This window comes from Chaetomium globosum, genomic scaffold (genome assembly GCF_000143365.1).
Source record: "Chaetomium globosum CBS 148.51 scaffold_1 genomic scaffold, whole genome shotgun sequence".
NCBI classification, from domain to species: Eukaryota; Fungi; Ascomycota; class Sordariomycetes; order Sordariales; family Chaetomiaceae; genus Chaetomium; species Chaetomium globosum.
The window spans coordinates 5,139,578-5,161,266 of record NT_165976.1 but is presented as its reverse complement, the minus strand read 5'-3'; the positions used below and the strand labels follow the sequence as shown (position 1 = coordinate 5,161,266).

Below are 21,689 nucleotides of genomic sequence, written 5' to 3'. Positions count from 1 at the left end.
TTCGCCTCGCTTATAAAGTGACTAGTAGATATGAGGCTCATTCATTGGTGACATCATACATGAATCGCAAACAGAACCTGATTTGCTCCGGCCCATAGTGCCTTGCGTTTCCCCCGCTGCCGCACCGAAACAGATGTTGCGGCAGATCTCATATCCTCTCATGGCCGGTCCTATGTTGTGATCCGGGCATGGTCATGACTGTTCACAAGCCCGTGTCCATGCCAAAGTGTGATGTGGAAGGGCGCTAACGGTATACCTGAGGAGGCGGCTCAGGCATCGTTGCCTATGACCACCATCCATGACCAGCATACACGCTTATACCACCATCTTGGCCTTCGCACGGGTACTGCCGCTGTGGGCGCTGTCAGTGTGACCCGAAAACTCGATGACCTCGTTGGCGGGCAGCTTGAGAACGGCCTTGAACCGACGCCCAATGGACATCAGGATCTCCTTGCCCTTCTCACTCGACCGGCCCTTGCCACCGGCGATGTCACCGTCGCCGCGGCCGGGAATGTGGCGACCCGTTGTTCGGGTCCAGACACCGATACGATAGAATGCCTTCCGGACGTTGACAACGACGCCCATCACCTCGCCGTCCTCCTCATCCTCCAGCGTCTCGCCAATGGCGCCAAGCATGGTGTGCAGCCAAAGCTCATCAATGTTGACCGTCCGTTTCTCCTTGAACTGGAAAGACCACTTGCCACCATGCTTGTTTTGCGGGTCCTCCCACTCTGGCCGCACACCCTCCTTGAAGAGATGGTAATCCGACTTGAGGGCAAGGTCGGACACAGCGGAGATGTTGTTCTGTTTACGGCGTTAGACAGCCACCGGACACGAGAGCGCAGATACTGCAGGGTATCTTACGTAGACGCCCCAGAATTCTTCTACCGACTCGAAGGTGATTACCTCCTTCAACAGGTCATTCCAGTTATCGCCCTGCGCGCGGGGTTGGTTAGAATGGTAACATGGCGGGGTAGTGGAACAGAAGGTCGAACCTTTCCGCTCGCCGGCTTGGTAAACCAGAGAGTCCACCTATTTGTGAGGGGGTGCTTCACGTTGAAGTTATCCTTGTCGTGGAAAACGGTGACAGTCTTATCGTTGTCCTCGGCGGCCTCCTTGGCGGCGGCTTCGGGGTTGTTACCACCATCGGGCGAGATGGGGATGGTAGTAAGGTCGACTTGTTCCGCCATGTTGGAAAGTTGAGATGTGAACACGTAGGTAAACTGGCCGTGAAATACGCAGCCGGCTTCAGTCGAGGTTCGGATGGTTGAAATGGATCGTGTGGCCCACGGAGATGCTTTGCGAAGATTGAAGCTGCAGCGAGTTTTCGCAGAAAATGCGGATAGAGGTAGAGCTAGGTGCGAGTGTCGCGAGAGACGGAAGGCTCGATTAGTCGGCGGTGGGCAACTGCAGTTTGCACTCTTGTGAATGGAAAGAACGACCGTGCTCCAGGCAATGTCGTCAGGCTGTGAAGAAAGGGCTCGTCTGGTGTGGGCGGAGAGAGGATGCGATCGCAAACTTTGGTTGGCGAGGCGCTGTGACGGCGGCTGATTGTACACACGCCCCCGTTTTTACTGACTAAGTAGCGCTCTCGGCTCGAAAATAGCAGGACGGCGAGGGTCATCCCACCTCCAAAGTCACGTGTATCGTCACGGGGAGGGGCAGATAAGAAAGTTTCGGATGCGTGTGGGTTTGGTGGGGCAAGAGGCGGGCAATGCGGGCGGAGAAGAAAAAGTTCAAGCACCGCATTTGAAAATTTCAAAATTTAAAGACCGTCCAGCCTGCCCCACGCCGAATCGGTCTTTCCCTCTTCGCGCGCCAGATTCTGCCCAACCCTCAAATCTCCCTAAAAAACACCAATCTTCAAAAATGGCGGACGAAGTCTATGATGGTGCCATTGGCATCGATCTCGGTAAGAATGCCCACTTTGTTCTTCCCTGTGTCGCCTCTATCGCCTTAGATCGTTGCGCGGGGTCAAAATTGAAGCGCAAACGCTGACAGAGGCTTCCAATATACAGGCACAACCTACTCTTGCGTTGCCACGTACGAAGGTACCAATGTCGAGATCATCGCCAACGAGCAGGGTAGCTTCACCACCCCCTCGTTCGTCTCCTTCACTGAGGACGAGCGCCTGATTGGTGAGGCGGCCAAGAACCAGGCCGCCATGAACCCGGTGAACACCGTGTTCGATGTCAAGTATGGCTCCCTTGGGTGTGCGCTTTTTGAGTAAAGGCCGTCCGCTAACCACCGTCTCCCTTCCAGGCGTCTGATCGGCCGCCGCTTCGATGACCCCACTGTCAAGAAGGACATGGAGTCGTGGCCCTTCAAGGTCGTTGACGATGGCAACGGTAACCCCAAGGTCGAGGTCCAGTACCTCGGCAGCACCCACACTTTCTCCCCCCAGGAGATCTCCGCCATGGTCCTGAACAAGGTTCGTATCTCCAGCAGGCCATCAAATCCCGGGCACACACTGACATGCTGCGAAAACAGATGAAGGATATTGCCGAGGTCAAGCTTGGCAAGAAGGTTGAGAAGGCCGTCATTACTGTCCCGGCTTACTTCAACGACAACCAGCGTCAGGCCACCAAGGATGCTGGTGCCATCTCTGGCATGAACGTCCTCCGTATCATCAACGAGCCTACCGCCGCCGCCATTGCCTACGGTCTTGGCTCTGGCAAGTCCGACAAGGAGCGCAACGTCCTTATCTACGATCTGGGTGGTGGCACTTTCGATGTGTCGCTCCTGAACATCCAGGGCGGTGTCTTCACCGTCAAGGCTACTGCTGGTGACACCCATCTTGGTGGCCAGGATTTCGATACTAACCTCCTCGAGCACTGTAAGAAGGAGTTCGCCCGCAAGGCCGGGTCTGAGTAAGTGTGGCCTCTCGCCACCGGTCTCGGGGGCCACTGTGCTCTGTGCCCTCCTAGACCGGCCCCAGCGTATCATGCATAAGAAACGGAATAGCTGACACTTTTGAACAGCCTCTCGGGTGATGCCCGTGCCCTCCGCAGGCTGAGGACTGCTTGCGAGCGTGCCAAGCGTACTCTGTCCAGCGGTGCCCAGACCACCATCGAGATTGACTCGCTCTTCGACGGCAAGGACCTGAACATGCAGATCACCCGTGCCCGTTTCGAGGACCTGAACGCCAAGGCTTTCGCCGGTACCCTCGAGCCTGTTGCCCAGGTTCTCAAGGATGCCAACATCGACAAGAGCGCGGTCGACGAGATCGTCCTTGTCGGTGGCTCCACCCGTATTCCCCGTATCCAGAAGCTCCTCAGCGAGTTCTTCAACGGCAAGAAGCTCGAGAAGAGCATCAACCCCGACGAGGCCGTTGCCTACGGTGCCGCCGTCCAGGCCGGTATCCTCTCCGGCAAGGCCACCTCTGCCGACACCTCGGACCTCCTCCTTCTGGATGTCGTTCCCCTTTCCCTCGGTGTTGCTATGGAGGGCAACATCTTCGCCCCCGTCGTTTCGCGCGGCCAGACTGTCCCCACCATCAAGAAGAGGACATTCACCACCGTTGCCGACAACCAGCAGACCGTCCAGTTCCCCGTGTTCCAGGGTGAGCGTGTCAACTGCGAGGACAACACCTCCCTGGGTGAATTCACCCTTGCTCCCATCCCTCCCATGAAGGCCGGCGAGCCCGTCCTCGAGGTCGTCTTCGAGGTCGACGTCAACGGTATCCTCAAGGTCACCGCCACCGAGAAGACCTCGGGCCGCAGCGCCAACATCACCATCTCTAACTCCGTCGGCAAGCTCTCGTCGGGTGAGATTGAGAGCATGATTAACGGTACGTACCACATCAATGGCGAATAACGACAAGAGACAATCTCTAACAAGTGTGCAGATGCCGAGAAGTTCAAGACCAAGGATGAGGCCTTCAGCAAGCGCTTCGAGGCCAAGCAGCAGCTCGAGTCGTACATCTCCCGTGTTGAGGAGATTGTCTCTGACCCGACGCTGTCGCTCAAGCTCAAGCGTGGCCAGAAGGACAAGATCGAGCAGGCGCTCAGCGATGCCATGGGTCAGCTCGAGCTTGACGACTCGTCGGCTGATGACCTCAAGAAGAAGGAGCTTGCGCTCAAGAGGCTGGTCACCAAGGCCATGTCCTCGCGGTAAATGACTTGAGGGTGGATGGATGGATTGGCCTTTACCAGATAGATACAGGGCGCATCGGACGGGATTATGAAGCCACGGTCTGGAGCTAACGAGCAACCGGCGGGACGGCAGGGCCGCGGTATGATGGGAGGCGTCTTACATCTTGATTCATGAAACGGGATACAAAAGTTAGAGGGATCTGGCTTTGAGCTGCGTTTCGCTGCGGGGCCATTTCGGCCAGGGAGGAGGTATCTATTAAGATTGCTGACGATTGGGACTTTTCCTCTTGATTCTCATGACCGATTTTTCCATTAGCGTATTGCATGCAGGCTAAGGAGGTTAATCAAAGTGTATGAAACACTCGCCCTGGGAGGTGGTTTGTTTGTCTTACCTGGTAGTTGACTCATGCGGGGTGGAGAAGCCTTTAGCGGTTCCGAATCGAAGCCCGTGGCGAAGTCCTATCATTGTCTAAAAAGAAAAAGGGGCAGTGAAAACAATGTCAATCGGCTACGAATATAAAAGGAAAAGGAAAAGGAAACAAAAACGTTGTCGAGGATTCCACTTGTCTCACCGGTGAGAAAAGAAATTCGTCGGGCTTCCTATGGAAGATGATAGCCACGACAGTAACATAATCCAGAAGTCCCCGTGGTTTGCAGGGTGCTTACAATGAGAACCTCAACCTCGATCTTGGAAGATCTTTCTAGACCTGTTGCCCCAGCCACACCATCAACGATGCAATTGCACTTGGTGCAATGCCCCAAACCAAGTGGAATGAGGTATCTATAGGGTACTGCCACATCAAATCATAGGGCATGATATATAAGTACAATGACAGGGCACGATATCAAGTACAATTGCAGGGCACTGCGTCGCACTGCAGCGAGTGCCGTTGCAGGGCATCGAATGCAATTACAAGGAAGGTAAATATGCGAGGTGGCTTGATATATATGTATCCAGCTTTTAACTTCGTATATATGGATATCATGTGGCTTCCATTCAGCAAAGCATTGAAAAGAGACTGATCTGGGTGGCTCTCGCCTTCCGTAACCTCCGGCCCCCGGATCCACATACCTGTAATCCGTTGGACTATGGACTATGTAAAACCCCCGAGACCTCTGGATGACTCGGCTCACCGACGTCACTCAACTTATCACCTCTGACGCCCACCGATGCTTCGTCTTGAAAAGTGAACGCATCGAACAGAATGGCACCTCAACCTCAGAAGTTTGAATACTTCTTTGATCTCCCCCCCGAGCTCCGGGGACAAATTCTCTCTTACATCTGCGTGTTTCCCACGCCCATCCTCGTCGGCGGTGGTCCCGGCGGGAGGTGTGTGGTGCTGAGCCCCGGCGCTGCCGGCGTTACACAACATCTACATCACGACGACGACGAAGCAATGGAAGCGGAAAACTACGAAAACTCCGCCGATTACGCCGACCCCCCCCCACCAACCTCTTCCTCGCCTCTCCCGTCCTGCACCGCGAGGCCGGCCACCTCTACTACAGCCGCAACACCTTCCACATCTCCTTTCCCCCGCCCCCCTCTTGCAGCCGCAAGCGCACCCGCGGCCTGCCCCACCGCCCCCGCCACCAGCAGCTCCACATAGACACGATCCGACGGCTCCTCACGCACCCGGACACCACCCACGCGCGGCGGCGTATCCGTGCCGCGGTGGTGTCGGTCCGCGGCATCGGCGCCCAGCTCCAGAACGTCGTCGTGCCCGCCGTCGCTGACATGGTGCTGCGCGGGGCGCTGCGGCAGCTGTGCGTGAACGTGCTGGGGTCGGCGCCGCCGTCGGGACCGTTGTTGTCGTTCAAGGACGGGCCCGACGGAGAGATTGCTTATAGTTTTAGTGGTGGTGTTGGAGGTGATGGTGTTGGTGGTGATGGTGTTGTGGGTTGTACGGACCCGGCGCTTCGCGCGCTGTTGGTGCTGTTGGTGGATCCGGGGTTGCGTCAACGAGAGGGAGGCGGGGGGGCAAGGCTACGGGTGTTGAAGGGATGGCATGCGCCGTTTTGGTGTCAATTTCATGAGCAAACCTCTCCTTCCTCTTCTTCTACGACTACTACAGTTGGGGGTGGGGGGGTGGATGGGGAAGGCGGGGGAGCTGTGGGTGCGGTGAGTTGTGCGATGCTGAAGGGACGGTTTGTGTCTGGTGCTGCGGCGGCTGCTGCTGTGGCGGCTGCTGTTGCGGCTGCTGCTGCTGCTGCCAGTGGACGGGGGGTGGGAGATGATGGGTTTCTGGAGGTGGACATATGCGGGTTGGTGGACGCAGTCTGCGCTGGCGACGGAGCCGAGTTTAACATCAAGAAGGTTTGAGCGACAAGCCCCGCGGCTTGGCTCCTCTCGTCGTCGTCCAGCAAAACACCTTGATAGTGGAAGGGGCGCTTGCCAAGCGTCCACAAACAAGTGATTGCCGGCGAGAAAAAGGCCAATTGGGCGCCCGGCGTTGCCGAGCTTTACGCCAAGACGGGACCATGCCGATGATCAAGATCTACCAAGCCAGCTGGGGAAAGTGGGACAGATTTCAGGTCTAGGCGAGATCTCTTTTGCGTAGATCTCGGGGGAAATATTGTCTTGGTATCAAGGCGACTAACGGCGGGAAATCGGCTGAAAAAAAATTAACACACCGCCATGGTTAGTTGTGGAGATGTAAGGAAATATCTTGGCTTTCGGGAACCGAGTCATCCGGGCGGTTCTGAGTTTATGAGTGTGTGGGTTGCGTTGTGCAAGACCTGTGTAGTGTAAAGTGTGGAGATCTTCTTGGCTTGGCAAGAAGACAACAAGAGTTGTGGCTCAGCGCTAAGCTATCTCAGCTCGCACTAGCTCCAGGAGAAGACGACGTTACCTCCACACAACCGATAATAAAGTAGGTAATTATGGAGACTAACGTTATTTGCTTTGAGTCCACCACAGGAACCCCCAAAAAAGGGTTCAAGGGCCACTAAGAAACTAATCCCAAGACCCCAAGACCCTAAAACCCCAAGACCCTAAAACCCCAAGACCCCGAGACCGCCCTGCCTAACTAGCTAATGTAGCTTAGTTGATTGATTACGCGAGCCTCGGTCTCATCGGTCTGTCAGATTCCCTTCCCTTCCCTTCCATCCTTCCCTTCCCCCCTGGCATAAACCCCCGCACAAAAAGATGGTAACTAGTATATTTGTGTAATGACGACGTCCTTGTAGCTTGTCGCCTGCCGCCTTGGCCCTGCATCGTTGAAGCCTTCAATCCCACCAAACAGCGTCGATCGTACGACCTCAGCAAGGGGAGGAGGAAGGGGGAAACGGGGGCAAAAGCGCCCGTATTCGAAACTAGGATAACTCAAGCAAAAGAAAGCAACGTGGGCGTGGGCAAGACCCGTGGAAACGGTCGCCCTCCCCCCCAAACTGCTCTCTCACCCTCCTTCTCTCTCTTTCTCGCTTCTGCCCCGTAGAAAGTAAGCTGGCCATGCATGCGCCATGCATGAGACTCCGCACTTCCGCGAGGCGACATGCATGAGCTCCAGGGTAGGGCATTGGTCGCGTTTGAACGTCAGGTATGTCGCCGCAGAATGGAGAGGGGGAGGGGAACCAGTGAGGATGAACTGATTGCGAGAAACTCCAACAAATCCCATCATGTCGGGGAAGCACACCACACCATCCTGCACGCACGCTAGTTGGAATTTTTTTTTTTTGGGAAAGGCAAAGCCAGTTTTCATTCTCCATTCTGACCAGTGTTTAAGCTCGTGGCAAAGACGACACCTCCCTCCCATCCCCCCCTCATCCGTTTACCCCCCCACACCTTCTCGCGAATCCGTCGTGTAACAGAAACAGGCTAAGCCAGACCCCCGGTTCGGAGTTTAGCTGGATCCCCCCACCATTTCCGCCCTCGACACGACTCCAACCAAGAATACCGAGTGAGAGAGAAAGTGATACGTAAATCATTCGGATGAGGGGGGTTTCGCTGAGTTGGCCATGTTGAGTGGACACAGTTTCGCGATCAGACCCCAACACCATCAACATGCATAATCAGAGTGGCATAAAAAGAACAAATCTCGAGAATCGAAGGAGCAGAAGGAGAAAAAGTAAAGTCTTATTTTTGGCTCATGGTATCATGATATCGGGCATAAAAGACATCCGAAAAGAGGTGAAGTGAAAAGGAAGGGCCGGGCGCAGGGCCGTGGATTGGGCGGCGTTGCTGGCGATGATAATGATGATATGGACCGTTTACTCGACCGCGACCTCGTGGAAGTCGCCGTTGCTCTCGCCTTGGTGCTCGCCCCAGTGGACAGGTCCGAGCTTCAGGAAGCGAAACTTGGACGCATCACTGCTGAGGCTGGAAGTGCGGCGCTTCGCCAGCTCCTCCTCGCTGGCCTGCTGCTGCGTAGCCTGGGTGAGGGCCTCGGCAGTAAGTGGTTGCTTGACCCGCGGAGCGCGAGGGTACGACTCCGATGTGGTGGGGGCGAGCGACAGGAAGGTTGAGGGCCGGCGCTCAGTAGTCGGGCGGGTGAACTCGACGGCCTTCTCGCTCAACTGGCGGAGCTCTTCGGTGGTCGGGGTCGACATTTTCTTGGGTTTATTTGTGCTTCGAGCGTCTGGGTTGCTTCTGAAGTGGCAGAGGACAGAAATAACAGCTGAAAAACTGATTTTCGGTACTGGTTTGGTTGGTCGAGGTTTGGATTTGGTGGGGGAGTGGGTGGATGAGAAGAGAAGAGCAAAAGAAGAAGAAAGTTTGTTCGGGATGGGTGAAGGGGATTTATAGACTTACTCGGGGACTATCCCCCCCGCCTCCCCCCCCTGCTTGCTCTTTCCTTTGTGCTCCGCAACAATGCTCACATGATAACCTTCCGTAATTCCATCAAAATGGATGACACAGCGCACTTGTTTCACACGGCGGGCGCACCTATCCATCTCATCCGAAAACCCCAGCAAGCCCCGCCTTCTCATGATTGGGTTTGACGGTGAAGAGGAGGACCCAGCATTTCTGGGCGAGCGACCGCCGCACGTGGGATGCCAATTGGTCTGAGAGCCGGGGTCTTTCATAAACCCGAGCATAACAATGCCTTGGTTACGCGTTCCTTGTGTCGGTCAACTCAGAAGGGAAAGCGCATGGGGGAAAACAAAAAGAAAAAAAGAAAAAAAACGTGACACGAATATGCTCACAGCTCGGGCCGGGATGATGCAGGTAAAGTTGAGATAAACTATCAAATCTGATACAGGCGGCATGTGGAGCACGGCGCGGCTCTGTGTCTGGGCCGTCCCGGTTCATTGCGGTGCCCATATGGTGCCATGACGTCGGGCCTCGGCCGCCCTTGATTGGATCCCCGGTAAGCTCGCGAAGATATCTCGGGAACATCGCGGCTGTCAACTGACGTCGGGAGGCTGCGGGGCGCGGGGCAGCTTCAACTGCCGTGTGTCCATTACTGTTTGTGTCCAGTCCAGTCCTTGCATCTCGGTTCTCGCTGACGTTGTGAGTCCGTCGCTAAGATTGGCCGTTGTCCCCCCACCCTGCATCAACGCGTCTTCCACGATGCACACGATGCACACAATGCACATGATGCACAATAAAGTCTGGAAGCCAGATGATGTTCGGCTTGCTGTAATGAGCAGCCCGATGGCTGAAGATGGCCCCGAAGCTAGCCGGAGTGCACCGGTCCGAGCGCAGAGCAACCCGGCCATCACAACTCAGCCCTCGCGGCAGAACGGAAAGGACTTGGACATCCGAGTCAACGAAGTAACTCGTCCCTGCTCGTGCTGCCACTGGGCAAACACTCCTTAGTCGATATCGACTTCGTCATTAAAAACGGCCGTTCTTTGGTTCTCTGGCTCATCCGAGCAACCACCATCCACTACTTGACCGAACTCGGAAAGCCACTGCGGCCAGTGAATTGGCCTCGATAGGTATGGAATAAGTACGGAAGCCCCTACTCTCTCTCACTTCAAAGATGTCCAAATTTGACGCTCCGCAATGAAAAGTTTCGAAAGTTTATTTGAGTAGCGTGGTCACGGCTCCCTCCTCTTCGACGCCATGTTTCGAACACTCAACACTTGTCCAAGCCTCCTCAGACAGCACTTGCAGTTGTGAGAAGGGAGTGTAGATCGAAGGCCAAGGTTGCCTGCCAGGGGGGGGGGGGTAGCACCTTGGTATGATAGGGATGTTTGGTGGCTCCGCCCAATTTTCTGCGAGATTCGCTTGAATTCCTCCCTCGCTTGGTCGCTTATCCAAACGAACAAGGACAGCAATTAACTTGGAAAAGGGGTTCAGCGGTAAAGCTACACAAGTAATAAAGCAAAGACATGGGGCCTGCAATCCTTGAAAAGTCCGTGTTAATAATGCCCGGCCTCTGCTCGGTGAGAGACCCTCCGTTGGGGGCTCAGCAAACACGGCGTTGAACAACCGCTTGGTATTCCTGCGGAACCGGCACATGCAGTAGTGTCATCTGTGCCCGCATGGTTGCAATGTAGCCCCAACTGGCAGCCAACGCCGGCGTGCAAACGAGATGGAGGGCCGGTATGGAGTCTGTACACTTCTGAACAAGGAACATAGGGATACTTGCCTCGTCAAAGGGCATGCTAAATTCGGAGATCAATTCACTAGCATGGTGGAGGCGAAGTTGGACCCGGCGCAAGTCCTCCGCCTGGGAGGTTGGTCCCAAGCTGGTAGAGAGCCGATTGCCGGCGTCTGTCGAGCTAGGGTGCCCGTTGGTGATATCGACGCCATGTGCCGGGACGAGATGAGGGGTCACACAGCAACGTTGAGAATGGTGTCTGGCGATAGCACCGAGGAGGTCGGTCCTCCGCCAACCGTAATAGACCTTCCCATCAAGACGCACGGCGCAAGGGGGTGTAGGGCCAGGTGTGGCTAGACCCGTTCACGGGGGTATGCAGGTGTGCAGGTGGAGCAGACCTCCACGCCCAGAAAACGTGAAGCAAACAGCGGGAAGAATAGTCAAGGTGCTAGGGCATCCGTCAGGCCCTTGGGAAGGTCAGCCGAGCGACCACATGTGGGAGTGCATTCCGGATGTCGACGGGCCGGGTTGGGTGAGGCGACTGAGGGTGCGTAGCAAGGGACAGAACCCAAAGCCGCCGAACACCATCCGAGAGCGAATGCACGCCGTACTTTAGCCTGGTAGATGAGATTGAGATTGATGTCGTTGTCCTTGCGTGGTATTCGGGAACGCTTACCGAGCTTTGACGCCGCCAGGCGCTTAAATTCTACCCTGATTGGTAGGCACACGCAACCGTCGCCACCATCACAGCATAGTCGCGAAGACGTTGGCATATTCCCTGCGACCCAACGACACCAGTTCGGTTCGTGTCTCCAGCCGCGTCTTTGCTTGGTTCTCGTATGTCGGGTCATTGCCCAGGGTACGATCCAACAGATGCGGCCCCCTCTTGCCAGCGGGAACGGCGGTTGAACTCTCGCATAGGCGCAGCCGCGGAGCATCGTTAGCAACGATTAATATGTGACCCTGGCACAACGTCAGGGGCTGCCCCTCGAGGCGTTGGGCCTGCCACCCGGCCGCTGGCTTCGCACGGGCGGCGAGGGGCACGAGAAGCTCCCCTCCTGCCTGGCACACCTCGCACATCAAGCCACCGGTCACCCCGTGCTCGGCATAATACGTGATCTCCAAGTATCGGCGGATGTGCCGAGGCTTATTTCCTTGTCATTGCTAAAGGCAATCTCGCGTCTCGGTAGGGCAACCGGCCGTCATGAAAGGACGAACGGGGTTTGGAGCGAGTGTTCTCGAGATATTGATCCATGCTTGGCAATGAAACCACCGTCCTCTTTCCGTATAGTCAGCGGCCGGTTAGTTTGGCACGGAAATTGGAGTTTAGGTGATAGAAAGGCCTACATTGCGGACGATAGCCTATCACCGGGCCGGACTAGGGTCTTCGCGAAAGGAGTTTCAGATCAACACTACCGCAGGCCTCAGGCCGATATCCACAAGTCTTGTCGATGAGACGTAAAAAGACGAATGACGAAAGGGGCATACAAAACGAAAGGGCGATGGACATGGACCGTGAGGGCCTCCCGAGGTCTTGGGTCGAGTTTGAGGTTGAGGGTTTCCGGTAGCCCCACTCCCGGTTCAAAAAAGGAGAGCAGGGCTGTGCAGATGGCGTCGGCCAGAAAAGCCGACCTAGCGACGTCTGTTGCACCGTCGACAAAGAAGATCGGGCAAATGGGTCGCAGAATGGGCCGCACGAGGCATTCTGAGGCTGCGGCAATACCGAACCCCCATGTCAATCAGAGTTACCAGTGCTTCAAGTACCTATTAGATAGGTACATGGAACTTCGTGAAAGCGGGCGGCTGACTCTATTGCGCAATCGGAACCGAAGGAAGGCGGGGGAATTGAGATTGACTCCCGCCGGTCGGATCGGAGCCCGGGGTGCGGCGCCGGAGGAGTGACGGGTTATGCCAAGTGCTGCACGATGATCAAGAGTGCGCTGTTGGCAAGCAGTTCTCAAAAGAGAACTCGGGGGGCTTGAAGCACCGCCAGCTTGCGATGACAGGGGGACTGGGAAGAAGAGGGGCGCCTTCCTGCCGACAGCTGGCGTGCCATGCGTCAAGTGGGGCTAACAGGCGGGCACGATGGACGAAATCGGCAGCCTCGAATGCAGAATTTGGTGGCTGATTGGTCAACCTGAGGCTCAAGAAAGTTTTAGACAGGGGTGTCACTCAAATCTCGAACAAGTTGATTCATAGAAACGGTGGCTGTTCCTTCCATGCTACATACCTGAGTCTCGCGTTGCTTTCTCATGCATTTTCCAACCCGTTGCGGGCCTAGCTTGAGATTTGTTGGCGAGGGCAAAACGCCGCTAGAAATTCACGGGTTTTTCGGCAGGGGGAAAGAGGTACCAAGCCCTCCTCCTCCCAACATTTTCCTTGTCGTTTGTTTGTTCTCGCAGTTTTCTCCTCGTCGATGCAGTTCGCCCCCCCATGCTTTATCGGATCAAGCCCAAACCGGGAGTCCCTCCGCAGGCCGCGGTGGAGATGTCTCAAATTTGGAAACTGCTGCTATACCACGTCCGTGCTAACTCTCGCTGCGCTCTTCGACGAGTCGTCCGCGTTGGCGGACGTTGTTGCTCCTCTCGATAGCCCTGGATGTGGAGTTGTTGGTCGATGATGTGTGGCCCGTCCCATCAGCTTCGGGCAGTTGTTCTCGCGCCCTGGTGATCTTACCTCGGTCAGGTGTTTTCTTGAATTCTTGACTCAACCGGAACAGCTCCTTGATGGCAAGTCTTGCACCCTTTCCCCTACCCCGAAAGAAGGGCAACAAGGGAACTCCCAAGTGGCGCGCTTCCAGTTTTCCTATACTACGATCATCCTGTGTAAGGCGGAGGTGGGAAAGACCCTCGACTCAGTTTCGGTTTGGCTAGTTCCTTGATGTCACCGGTATGTTGTGCTGCAGCTTGATTTGCTTGGGGAGTCGCCCGTTCCCGTCTGCCAAGTCCCTTGTTCGCTGGCGCCTTATGGCTCATGTTCGTCATATGCTTCGCCCCTGATGTCTGAGGGGGCTAGCTGCAAGGTGGACGGCCCGTCACCTCCTCGACAGACGGCTGTAGCTATCTCCATTTCCTTGCCTTGCCCCCCCTGTCCCCTATCCGCGAGGTACCCATGCCTGTTACTTCCTCACCTTCTTGGCAACGCCCGGGTCGATCTGCTCGGCCACCCAACAGAAGGGATCTGACGCAGCAGGGTTAGATCGATGCGGCCATTGACCGAGAGCTGTCCCTCCCCCCCCACCCTCCCCGCCGAGATGAAGGGCAGCATCATCGCGGCGCAGGTTAGGGCTAGTACCGGACTTTCTTGCGCCTCCTATCCCCGGCAGTAGCTACATCACGGCAATGTCATTTTCTATAGTTGGTGCTGACCACTGAACGGGCAATGTAGTGTACCGCAGTGGGGGTGTGCTCCCGCATCTACCCCAACCAGCCCTTGAAGGTGAGGGCTCTACGGACATGATAGGTCCAACACGGCTTCGCTCTATTCTGCCCCCTTGTCACCTGTCGCTCCCGGCTCGGCCCACACCTGTCTCCTAGTCTCCCGAGCCCGCAGCCGGGTATGCCAGTAAGTATCCCCGCAGCGCGGGATACACGCCTGTACATCTGCTCGTGAGTGTGGATCGTTACATCCCTACTTGGAGATACTCTGGACGACAGTAGTACCCGTCAACCAACCGCTCTCAACCCGACTCAATTTGCCTCGCCCCTTCCTCAGCGGAAAGGCAACTACCAACAGACACTTCCTGGGGGTCATACCGGGAGCGGCCAAACCGTTGTTGTGGCCGAAGGCAAGCCCATCTTCCTCTCCAGCAACAAGTATAAATGGAGTGGTCGACTCCCGTCTAGCCTCTCGAAATATCCTCATCCCATCCTCATCTCCACCAACGCAGACTCAACACTCCCCGAACGCCTCTCTCACTCCTACCCTCAAACCAAAGCCGGTTCTTCGCTCTTGTCATTACCAACACCACAAACCACTTCTGCACCGTCTCACAAACATCACAAAGGCAAAAATACCTTCACCACCCAAAATGTGCACCATCTACAGGTTCCACTACACCTCTTGCGGCCACGTCCGTGAGGAACTGGTGCCATGCGCTACCTGTGCGGCCCGGGGATATTGCCCAGATGGCAGCCCTCAGGTCGTCGACGATTATCATGATGGCATCTGCGATTCCTACTCCCACTAGCAGCCGTAGGCTCCTAAATGGAGTGGATAAGCATCTGCTCCCCTGGTATGTCTTTGGCCACCCCAGGTTCATCATGGGTGGGCGCCGTGCTAACAAGACCCACCAAGCAGTCACCGGCTTCACGAAAACAACAATATCTTCCTGTCACTTTTAACGGTCGATCACGCGAGCAAAGTGCGTGGTAGACCGGTTTAGAGGCAGGGGCTTGACAAGTCTTCTTAGATTTCGGGGAGGGTGGAGGGGGGACAGACAGCGGGAAGGATGTCGAACTGCTACTAAACGCAACAGGCAGCGGGCCATTTTCTGTACAATTCTCTCTCTCTTTTTTTTCCTGTTCTTGGACTAAGTGTTGGATGTGTGTGTCTGTATGGAGGCCGATGTTCCATTCTTGATGTGGATTTACTGTTACATAGTACGGGATTATCTTTTGCACCGGGTGCTGAACTGATGAATCTCAACTGCCTCTCGTTCCCCCACCCCCTTAGCGCTTCCCGCTCCACCTGTCCAGACACACACACACACACATGATCAATCACCTGCCTTGGCTGTGATCTTGACACGACACTATTGGATCACGATCCCAAGCCACGCGATGAAGACGGTCAAGAATCGGGTGTTACCTGTCGGGCACCAGACCGATTGGCGAGGACTCGGTCGCAAAGTTGCAGGGAAGTGTCTCCCTGTGCGATGACGGAGGGATTTTCCTGGTGCCGTTCCGTTGCTTGTCAACCGTCCACACTGCAGCGTCGACAGTGAAAATCAGTTCCTAGACGGGTGTCACGGCCCATCTTGGTCTTGGAAAACCTCCGTACTGTCATCTGCTGTTTGACACAGTTGCGACAGCGCTTGATTTCGGGAGCGACACGTGGAAAAGCCGCAGGCGGCTGTCGAATGCTAACTATCCCCCAACAACAGAAAACAGAAAGTCTCGGTTTTGTCTGCGGTTTGTCATTTTAGGACACCGCCTTTCGTATGGCGGCGGCGGAGCGTGGAGTCAAGAAAAACAGATTGTCATTTTTTTCCTTTTGTTGGCTGACGACTCGCATTGTTCACGGCCGGGCAGGGCAGGACAGCGACCAGTGCATACGTGGGCAGAGGGCGTTTAGCGTTCGCGTGCATGGCAGCCCCCCGAACAAGGGTTGGCATGGCCGCGGGGAGGACGCAGCAGGAATTTGTCACATGAGCCCCGATGGGGGGGGGGGGCGTCCGCAAGGGAAGGCACCCCTTACACAGTATGGCCCGTGCGCACACCATCGCCCAAAGCGGGAAGGATCGTAACCCTGGAAGCTTATCACCGCCCTCCACAGAAAAAGTGGGTCAAACCAGGACCAAAAAGTGGCTCTTTCTTGAATTCTATCTGTCCAAGTCATCCTCCATCGACCCGACACTGACTGGACCTACCTCTCCCCATGCCCGAGTCGAAGGAACTTGAGGAGGCACAATTAACCCTAGGAAGTAACAGGACATAAGGACTTTTTGAGTCAAATCTTTATCTCGTGAGCCGGGACAGAGAACGCTACTGACCCTATCCAACTCGATCTCAGTCATTGGCTTCGGTTTGGCCCGTTCGGCACTCTGCAGGGCCGCGCCGCATCCTCACCCGGACGCGAATCGGTCAACGGTCCACTAAGGATGCCCAAAGGTAGAGATGGAAAGCATCTCGAAATCTCGGATGCGCTCAGGCGGCTGGGGCGAGTAAGTCGCCGAATAGGCGGGGTGGACCGGCAGAGCACGCTTGCCCGTAACGATCACCGGGCGAAGGCACCATACCACCCACCCACCCCCGCACACCTCCCCATTATGGTCCGGAAGAATAGGTTCGACCTTTGCAGATGCCGTCACGGCGGCCGGACTGCCCTGCAGTTGTGCCACACCAAGTGCATCTGCATCGCGCTTAGAGACGCACTCCCCCGCCAACCAGAATCGGCTCACGAGTCGGGAGGCAAGGGGTCCTCGTTTGCAAACCCTCTGGCAAAGAGCTAAGAAGGGGTGTCGATTGCATATTGCAACCCAAGCCCGAAGCGTTGATTTTTGTTTGCTATTTCAATGGCCGATTCCTGACAATCTAGCTCGATTATTTGTTCGACCCTCTGTTTCCCCCCCATAACGGCCCCACAGATGACCCGAGATCACTCGAGCATACGTATCACCAAAACCCCATTCAGGCTCATCATCTAAACCCTAGAAAGAGTTACAATGGTCCTCTGTTGACTGTCGTCACCGACCACAATGGCGCATGGCATCATCGACACGAAAACGAAAAAGTGCATGAACTGATGAAAACGCAGACGCTTTAGCTCAGGATAATCTACATTGCTAAGAGCCAAGGTGATGGTAGGACTAGCTAAGCGCAGGGACAGCCCGGGTCACACCGAGATCCCAGAAAAGGAAGGCAGCTCTCCCCGGTTGACGATGGCTTGCACCCGTTTTCAGGCCCATACCACGCCACGCCGCTAGCGGCGACAGGGGAGGTAACGACACAAAGGCAAGGCCCAATAGGAGAAGAAACAACCTCATCAATTTCTTCGGAGATTGTTAGCCGCAGTGGTCTTGACCTTGTCGTCTTGGACTTGAAGTACAAGAGCTATACCAAGCTCTTGTGCACTTCGGGTAGCTCGTCGAGCGCCGAGCCCGACCACCAAAAGGACCACGCGGCAGCTGCCTCCGCAACCCGCACCAACAGCACACATCTTTTGTATTGGCATCCAATCTCGAGGCATTGCCCTACACCATCCCTACCCAATACTCGGATCGCCACCACAGCTCCAGAGAACATGACTGGCCCGATGGGAGATGCCCGCCTGGTAGCCCGATTGTTAAGCGCGGAAGACTAGGGTGATTCGAAGGTTGACGGCCAATGGGGCTTGAGAGGCAGCAAAAATGGCCGCTGCAGCAAGCCAACAACCCGAGGTTCCCGCATGGAAGATGCACGTCGTACCTTGCCCAGGGCGCGATCATCTCGTGCAAGAGTAACCTCCTGTCATCTCACTGCCTAAGTGCCATGATGCCATGAGGATGCAACTACCAGTAGGGTAGGGCCGTTGCGAAAATCTTGCTCGAGTCTATTACACCCTAATGCCGCCGTTCGAACGTATCACCAACACCACTTCCTCGTCGGGGAAGAGTCAGCGGGGACTGCCTAACCCGCGCGGAATCGGTGGCGGGGACCATTCCGGTCGGCACGGGCGGAACCGAGAAAGGCGGAAACGATGGCAGCTTGACAACCTTCCCAGCTTAGGATGGTCCCTGAAGTGTACTTTGTACACCCTGGAGTACCACGGCGGAAGGGGGTACATCTGCATGCGTTGTATGAGGCGGTGCCGTGGTGACTTTCAAGGTTTTGGAAGAAACATGCACAGATTTTTCCGAGCTAATATCTGCAAAAGACCATGCCACCTCGTCCCATGCCGCTTCAATGCCTGGCCTGGATGTGTTTCGAGGCTGTGTATGGTGTAAATCGACGCTTGGACCCACTCGACCCGACAGCTCGGAACCTGGCTCGTGCACGACAGGGATCACAGTCACAGGCAGAGTGACTCAAGTGGTAACACATTTTGCGGGGAGTCGCTGCAAATTACGTTATCGGCTGATTTGGGCAGCGCGAGCGCCCCTTCCAGCACGCCCCGGCGTGGTCTTAGTTAGCAGATCCGCCGCTAAACGCGATTGGGGTCCCGAGCTCAAAACCCCAATCGTTATCCGACGGCAATTGCCATGTTCGGCCCTCAGACAACCAACAACTTGAACCAGCAACCACAAGTGAACGAATGCCAGGGCATCACCTTGACGGCCGGCGGAGATGGCCGATGGTGACATGGACACGGCCTAACTTTACCTCGTTTTTTTTTCTTCATTTTTGACTCTCCTTTCACTTCCGCGCCCTTCTGGAACGAGGCTGTGGGCATCGAGCTAGGTCGCCCAGAATGCGGCCACCGTGACAACGCCAAAGGCTGAGCCCCCATTTGGTCCACCATGTTCGACATCCTGCTTCAGGTTTTTTCATCCATCATGGCCAAGTTTCAAAATGAGACCCTCCTTATCGCCGCATTCAGTCACCGCATTGCATTCCGTCAAGATGAAGCAAGCGATCGACTGGTAGCAAGCCACTATGCAGCAGTGTAGATGCGCCAAGACTCGCGATCCCAGGCACAGAACAGGAGGGACTCCCCATGGCTGCCCAATTACCATGTGTATCTCATGATACAATGAGACGAGAGGCCTCATATCATGTACGTCGTGCTCTTGATAATTTCAAAAAATGATCAATCCTTCGCTCAACCACCTATCATATCTGCCCGTCTCCAAGTTGGGTCACCGCTTCGGTTCCATATCCGCACTTACACGACCGCCGTCGCCGCACCCTTTGAGACTCGTTTCAAACCCCTGAGCTCCCTCTCTCATTCCAGCCCCCGTTCCCCTGCATCAATTATCCTTACCATGCCACCATCTCACTCGGTCCATCGCAGCCCAATTCAATCCCATGACCAGGATGCAACCTAGTTTAAGGCAGGAGAAGGGAAGACCACATGGGGAGTAGATTACGAACCATCCCGCGCCTTCATCATCACTGAAGAACCTGAGTAGAGTAGGTACTTGCAGCCCAAGTACATCCTACACGTCCAAAGCCAAGAGTAAACCCCACACACCATCATGAACGGCGACGACGGGAACGCCTTGATCCCCAACTGCAACATCAACACGCCCTCAGCCTCATTCCCACCCACATCCGGCCTCCCTTTCCCCCCTTTCCCTTCTCCCTATCAAAAGATCAAGAAAGCGATCTCTACCGCCCCAGGTCCCAGGCACCCAGGGGGGCAACTAAACAACCAACACAGGCAGGGCAGAGCAGGCAGGCAGAGTAGGCAGCCGCCCGGTCACCCGCGACGATCGATGCCCGAGTCACCGAGATATGATGATATGATGATGACATATGAAAACATAACAGCCTCGCCGGAGGAAAGTAGTCACACGTCGTCGGGCAATTCGCCGAGATAAACGCGATGGACGCGTGGGGACCGGACGCGCCATCCCCCCTTCCTCTTCCGGCCCAACAACACCAACCCCATCGCCGCCGCCGCCGCCCACACTGAGATGGCTGCAAAGAAAAATCACCCAGCCCTACCCTACTACCCCTTTCCGTCCTTCCATCCCTCCGTCATCGACACACCACCCTCCCACGCCCACTCTCTCACGCCCACTCTCTCACGCCCACTCTCTCATGCCCACTCTCTCACGCCCACTTTCTCACTTCACACCCACTCCACCATCCCATGACTCATAGAGAGAAAGGCAAGAACCGAGACGGAGACGGAGCTATCACCGGGTGTTGGAAATCATCCCCCATTCATTTCCCACCCATCACCAACACAACACAACACATCACACCACCAACCAAACCCAACCCGACACCAAGCTGATGGATAATACGTACCTTGTCCATTCGCTGTGTTGTGTCAAATGTCAAATACGATACAAATCACTACACAGCCCCCCGCTCCTCATATCCCCTCCCTTCATCAGGCGCATCCATCCCATCCACTCATTATCCCTCATCCCCACCTGCCCCCCCCCCACCCCCAAATTAAGTAAACAAGGCAGGAAAGGAAGCCACTCGTAAAAACCAATCCGGTGCTACAAATCAAGTCTCTCTCTCATTCTTTGAGTATGCCGTATGATGAAACGTCCCCAACCTTATCCCCATCTATGCATGTCTGCAGTGACGGCGGTAGTTCAAGAGGGGAGGGTGGGTATGTTGTGGAAGAAAAATGCTCGTTGTTTTTGTTATCAACAGGAGCTGGCTGGGTTCCAGTTCCTTTTGCTATCATTATGCCCCCCGCCCCCTAAACTTCATCGCCCGTTGTCGGGTGGGGGGGAGCGGCCAAGGCCATTGAGACTTGCGCCCCCCAACAAGCTAGTCAACTCCCTCGACGGAGACGGCGATGTCGGGTCCGGCGCCGGTCGTTGAGAGAAGCGGAGGCGGGACGCCGAAGGGCCGTGGGCGTGGGGAACCCCGAGGTACTGCTCGTAGGCGGTGTTATACTCAGCAATGTTGAGTTTGTACAAGCTTTGCTTAGGGGGGTGAGAGGGAGGGACACTGGCGTCTAAGGGGGGTGTCGGTGACGGGAAACCGGAGCGGGAGCTGCCCGGCGGGCGGCAAGTGGGGGACATGCTTCTTGTACTTCGTATGGGATCATGTCCTGCTGTGATGGAAACCCAACCGCGACGCGACGGCGGGTGGTGTTTCGCCGCGACTGCACAAGGGAGTGTCGGTGGCCAAGGGCTTGGATCTATAAAGGCGATATAAAGGCCGCCCGAGCCGCTGAAGTCGATGCTGAACAAGCATGCGAATGATCAGGCGGCAAGTGTGCAGGGGCTCTTTAATTATCGTGAGAGTAAGAGTAAATCGGTGGATGTCGAGGGTCCGCAAGCGAGTTGGCAAACGGACAAGCTATTAGAAGATGATAGCTGTTAGTGTTGGCGATTCTTAGGCCCGGGACGCGAAACATGGTGTTCTTACTCCTATATTATGTATTCAGTCGTTGTTTGCCATCGGAGTGAGAAAGCTTTGCAATGACCGTGTATTGAGTGGATTTTAGCAGTGAACAAAAGATTCGAAGGAATTAGATACAGATACACGTAGTGCCGGTTTCAACGTTCGACTCTTTATCATCATTGAAAATGGACAGGCCAGCTAAAATAAGATATGGCAATGGGATAAGCTCAAAAAGCTCACCACCAAGCCCCATTCCCCGGTGGAATGGAGGTTGGTAGTTACGAAAACTCTGAAAATTAGAGTTTTGCGGCGCGAGGGGGGGTCGAACCGGTCCTCCTCCTAATACCGCTGAGCTAAACTGGTGTTTAACTTCAATCAGGAGGAGGCGGTGACAGTGTGAGCGCGGATCTGATATATGTGGTGCCAGG

The 21,689-nt window shown here is 55.5% G+C and overlaps 6 protein-coding genes across 6 annotated transcripts; 4 read left to right on the top strand and 2 right to left on the bottom strand.

Annotated features, from left to right (window-relative positions):
- Window positions 1–315: 315 nt before the first annotated feature.
- CHGG_01676 (uncharacterized protein) lies at window positions 316–1,190 on the bottom strand (the record flags this gene model as incomplete). Its single annotated transcript, XM_001220896.1, has 3 exons — window positions 316–804; window positions 865–936; window positions 996–1,190. The coding sequence occupies 3 exons, from the start codon at window positions 1,188–1,190 to the stop codon at window positions 316–318; spliced, it is 756 nt and encodes a 251-aa protein (XP_001220897.1).
- A 679-nt stretch (window positions 1,191–1,869) lies between these two features.
- CHGG_01675 (heat shock protein 70) lies at window positions 1,870–4,116 on the top strand (the record flags this gene model as incomplete). Its single annotated transcript, XM_001220895.1, has 6 exons — window positions 1,870–1,912; window positions 2,019–2,211; window positions 2,263–2,431; window positions 2,491–2,870; window positions 2,982–3,790; window positions 3,848–4,116. The coding sequence occupies 6 exons, from the start codon at window positions 1,870–1,872 to the stop codon at window positions 4,114–4,116; spliced, it is 1,863 nt and encodes a 620-aa protein (XP_001220896.1).
- A 1,183-nt stretch (window positions 4,117–5,299) lies between these two features.
- Window positions 5,300–6,414, top strand: CHGG_01674 (uncharacterized protein; the record flags this gene model as incomplete). Its single annotated transcript, XM_001220894.1, has 2 exons — window positions 5,300–5,424; window positions 5,490–6,414. The coding sequence occupies 2 exons, from the start codon at window positions 5,300–5,302 to the stop codon at window positions 6,412–6,414; spliced, it is 1,050 nt and encodes a 349-aa protein (XP_001220895.1).
- A 1,886-nt stretch (window positions 6,415–8,300) lies between these two features.
- Window positions 8,301–8,639, bottom strand: CHGG_01673 (uncharacterized protein; the record flags this gene model as incomplete). Its single annotated transcript, XM_001220893.1, has 1 exon — window positions 8,301–8,639. One exon carries the CDS (start codon window positions 8,637–8,639, stop codon window positions 8,301–8,303), a length of 339 nt encoding a protein of 112 aa, XP_001220894.1.
- A 589-nt stretch (window positions 8,640–9,228) lies between these two features.
- On the top strand, window positions 9,229–9,852 carry CHGG_01672 (uncharacterized protein; the record flags this gene model as incomplete). Its single annotated transcript, XM_001220892.1, has 2 exons — window positions 9,229–9,258; window positions 9,511–9,852. The coding sequence occupies 2 exons, from the start codon at window positions 9,229–9,231 to the stop codon at window positions 9,850–9,852; spliced, it is 372 nt and encodes a 123-aa protein (XP_001220893.1).
- Window positions 9,853–10,672: 820 nt separating this feature from the next.
- CHGG_01671 (uncharacterized protein) lies at window positions 10,673–11,700 on the top strand (the record flags this gene model as incomplete). Its single annotated transcript, XM_001220891.1, has 3 exons — window positions 10,673–10,929; window positions 11,305–11,384; window positions 11,561–11,700. The coding sequence occupies 3 exons, from the start codon at window positions 10,673–10,675 to the stop codon at window positions 11,698–11,700; spliced, it is 477 nt and encodes a 158-aa protein (XP_001220892.1).
- Window positions 11,701–21,689: the final 9,989 nt, after the last annotated feature.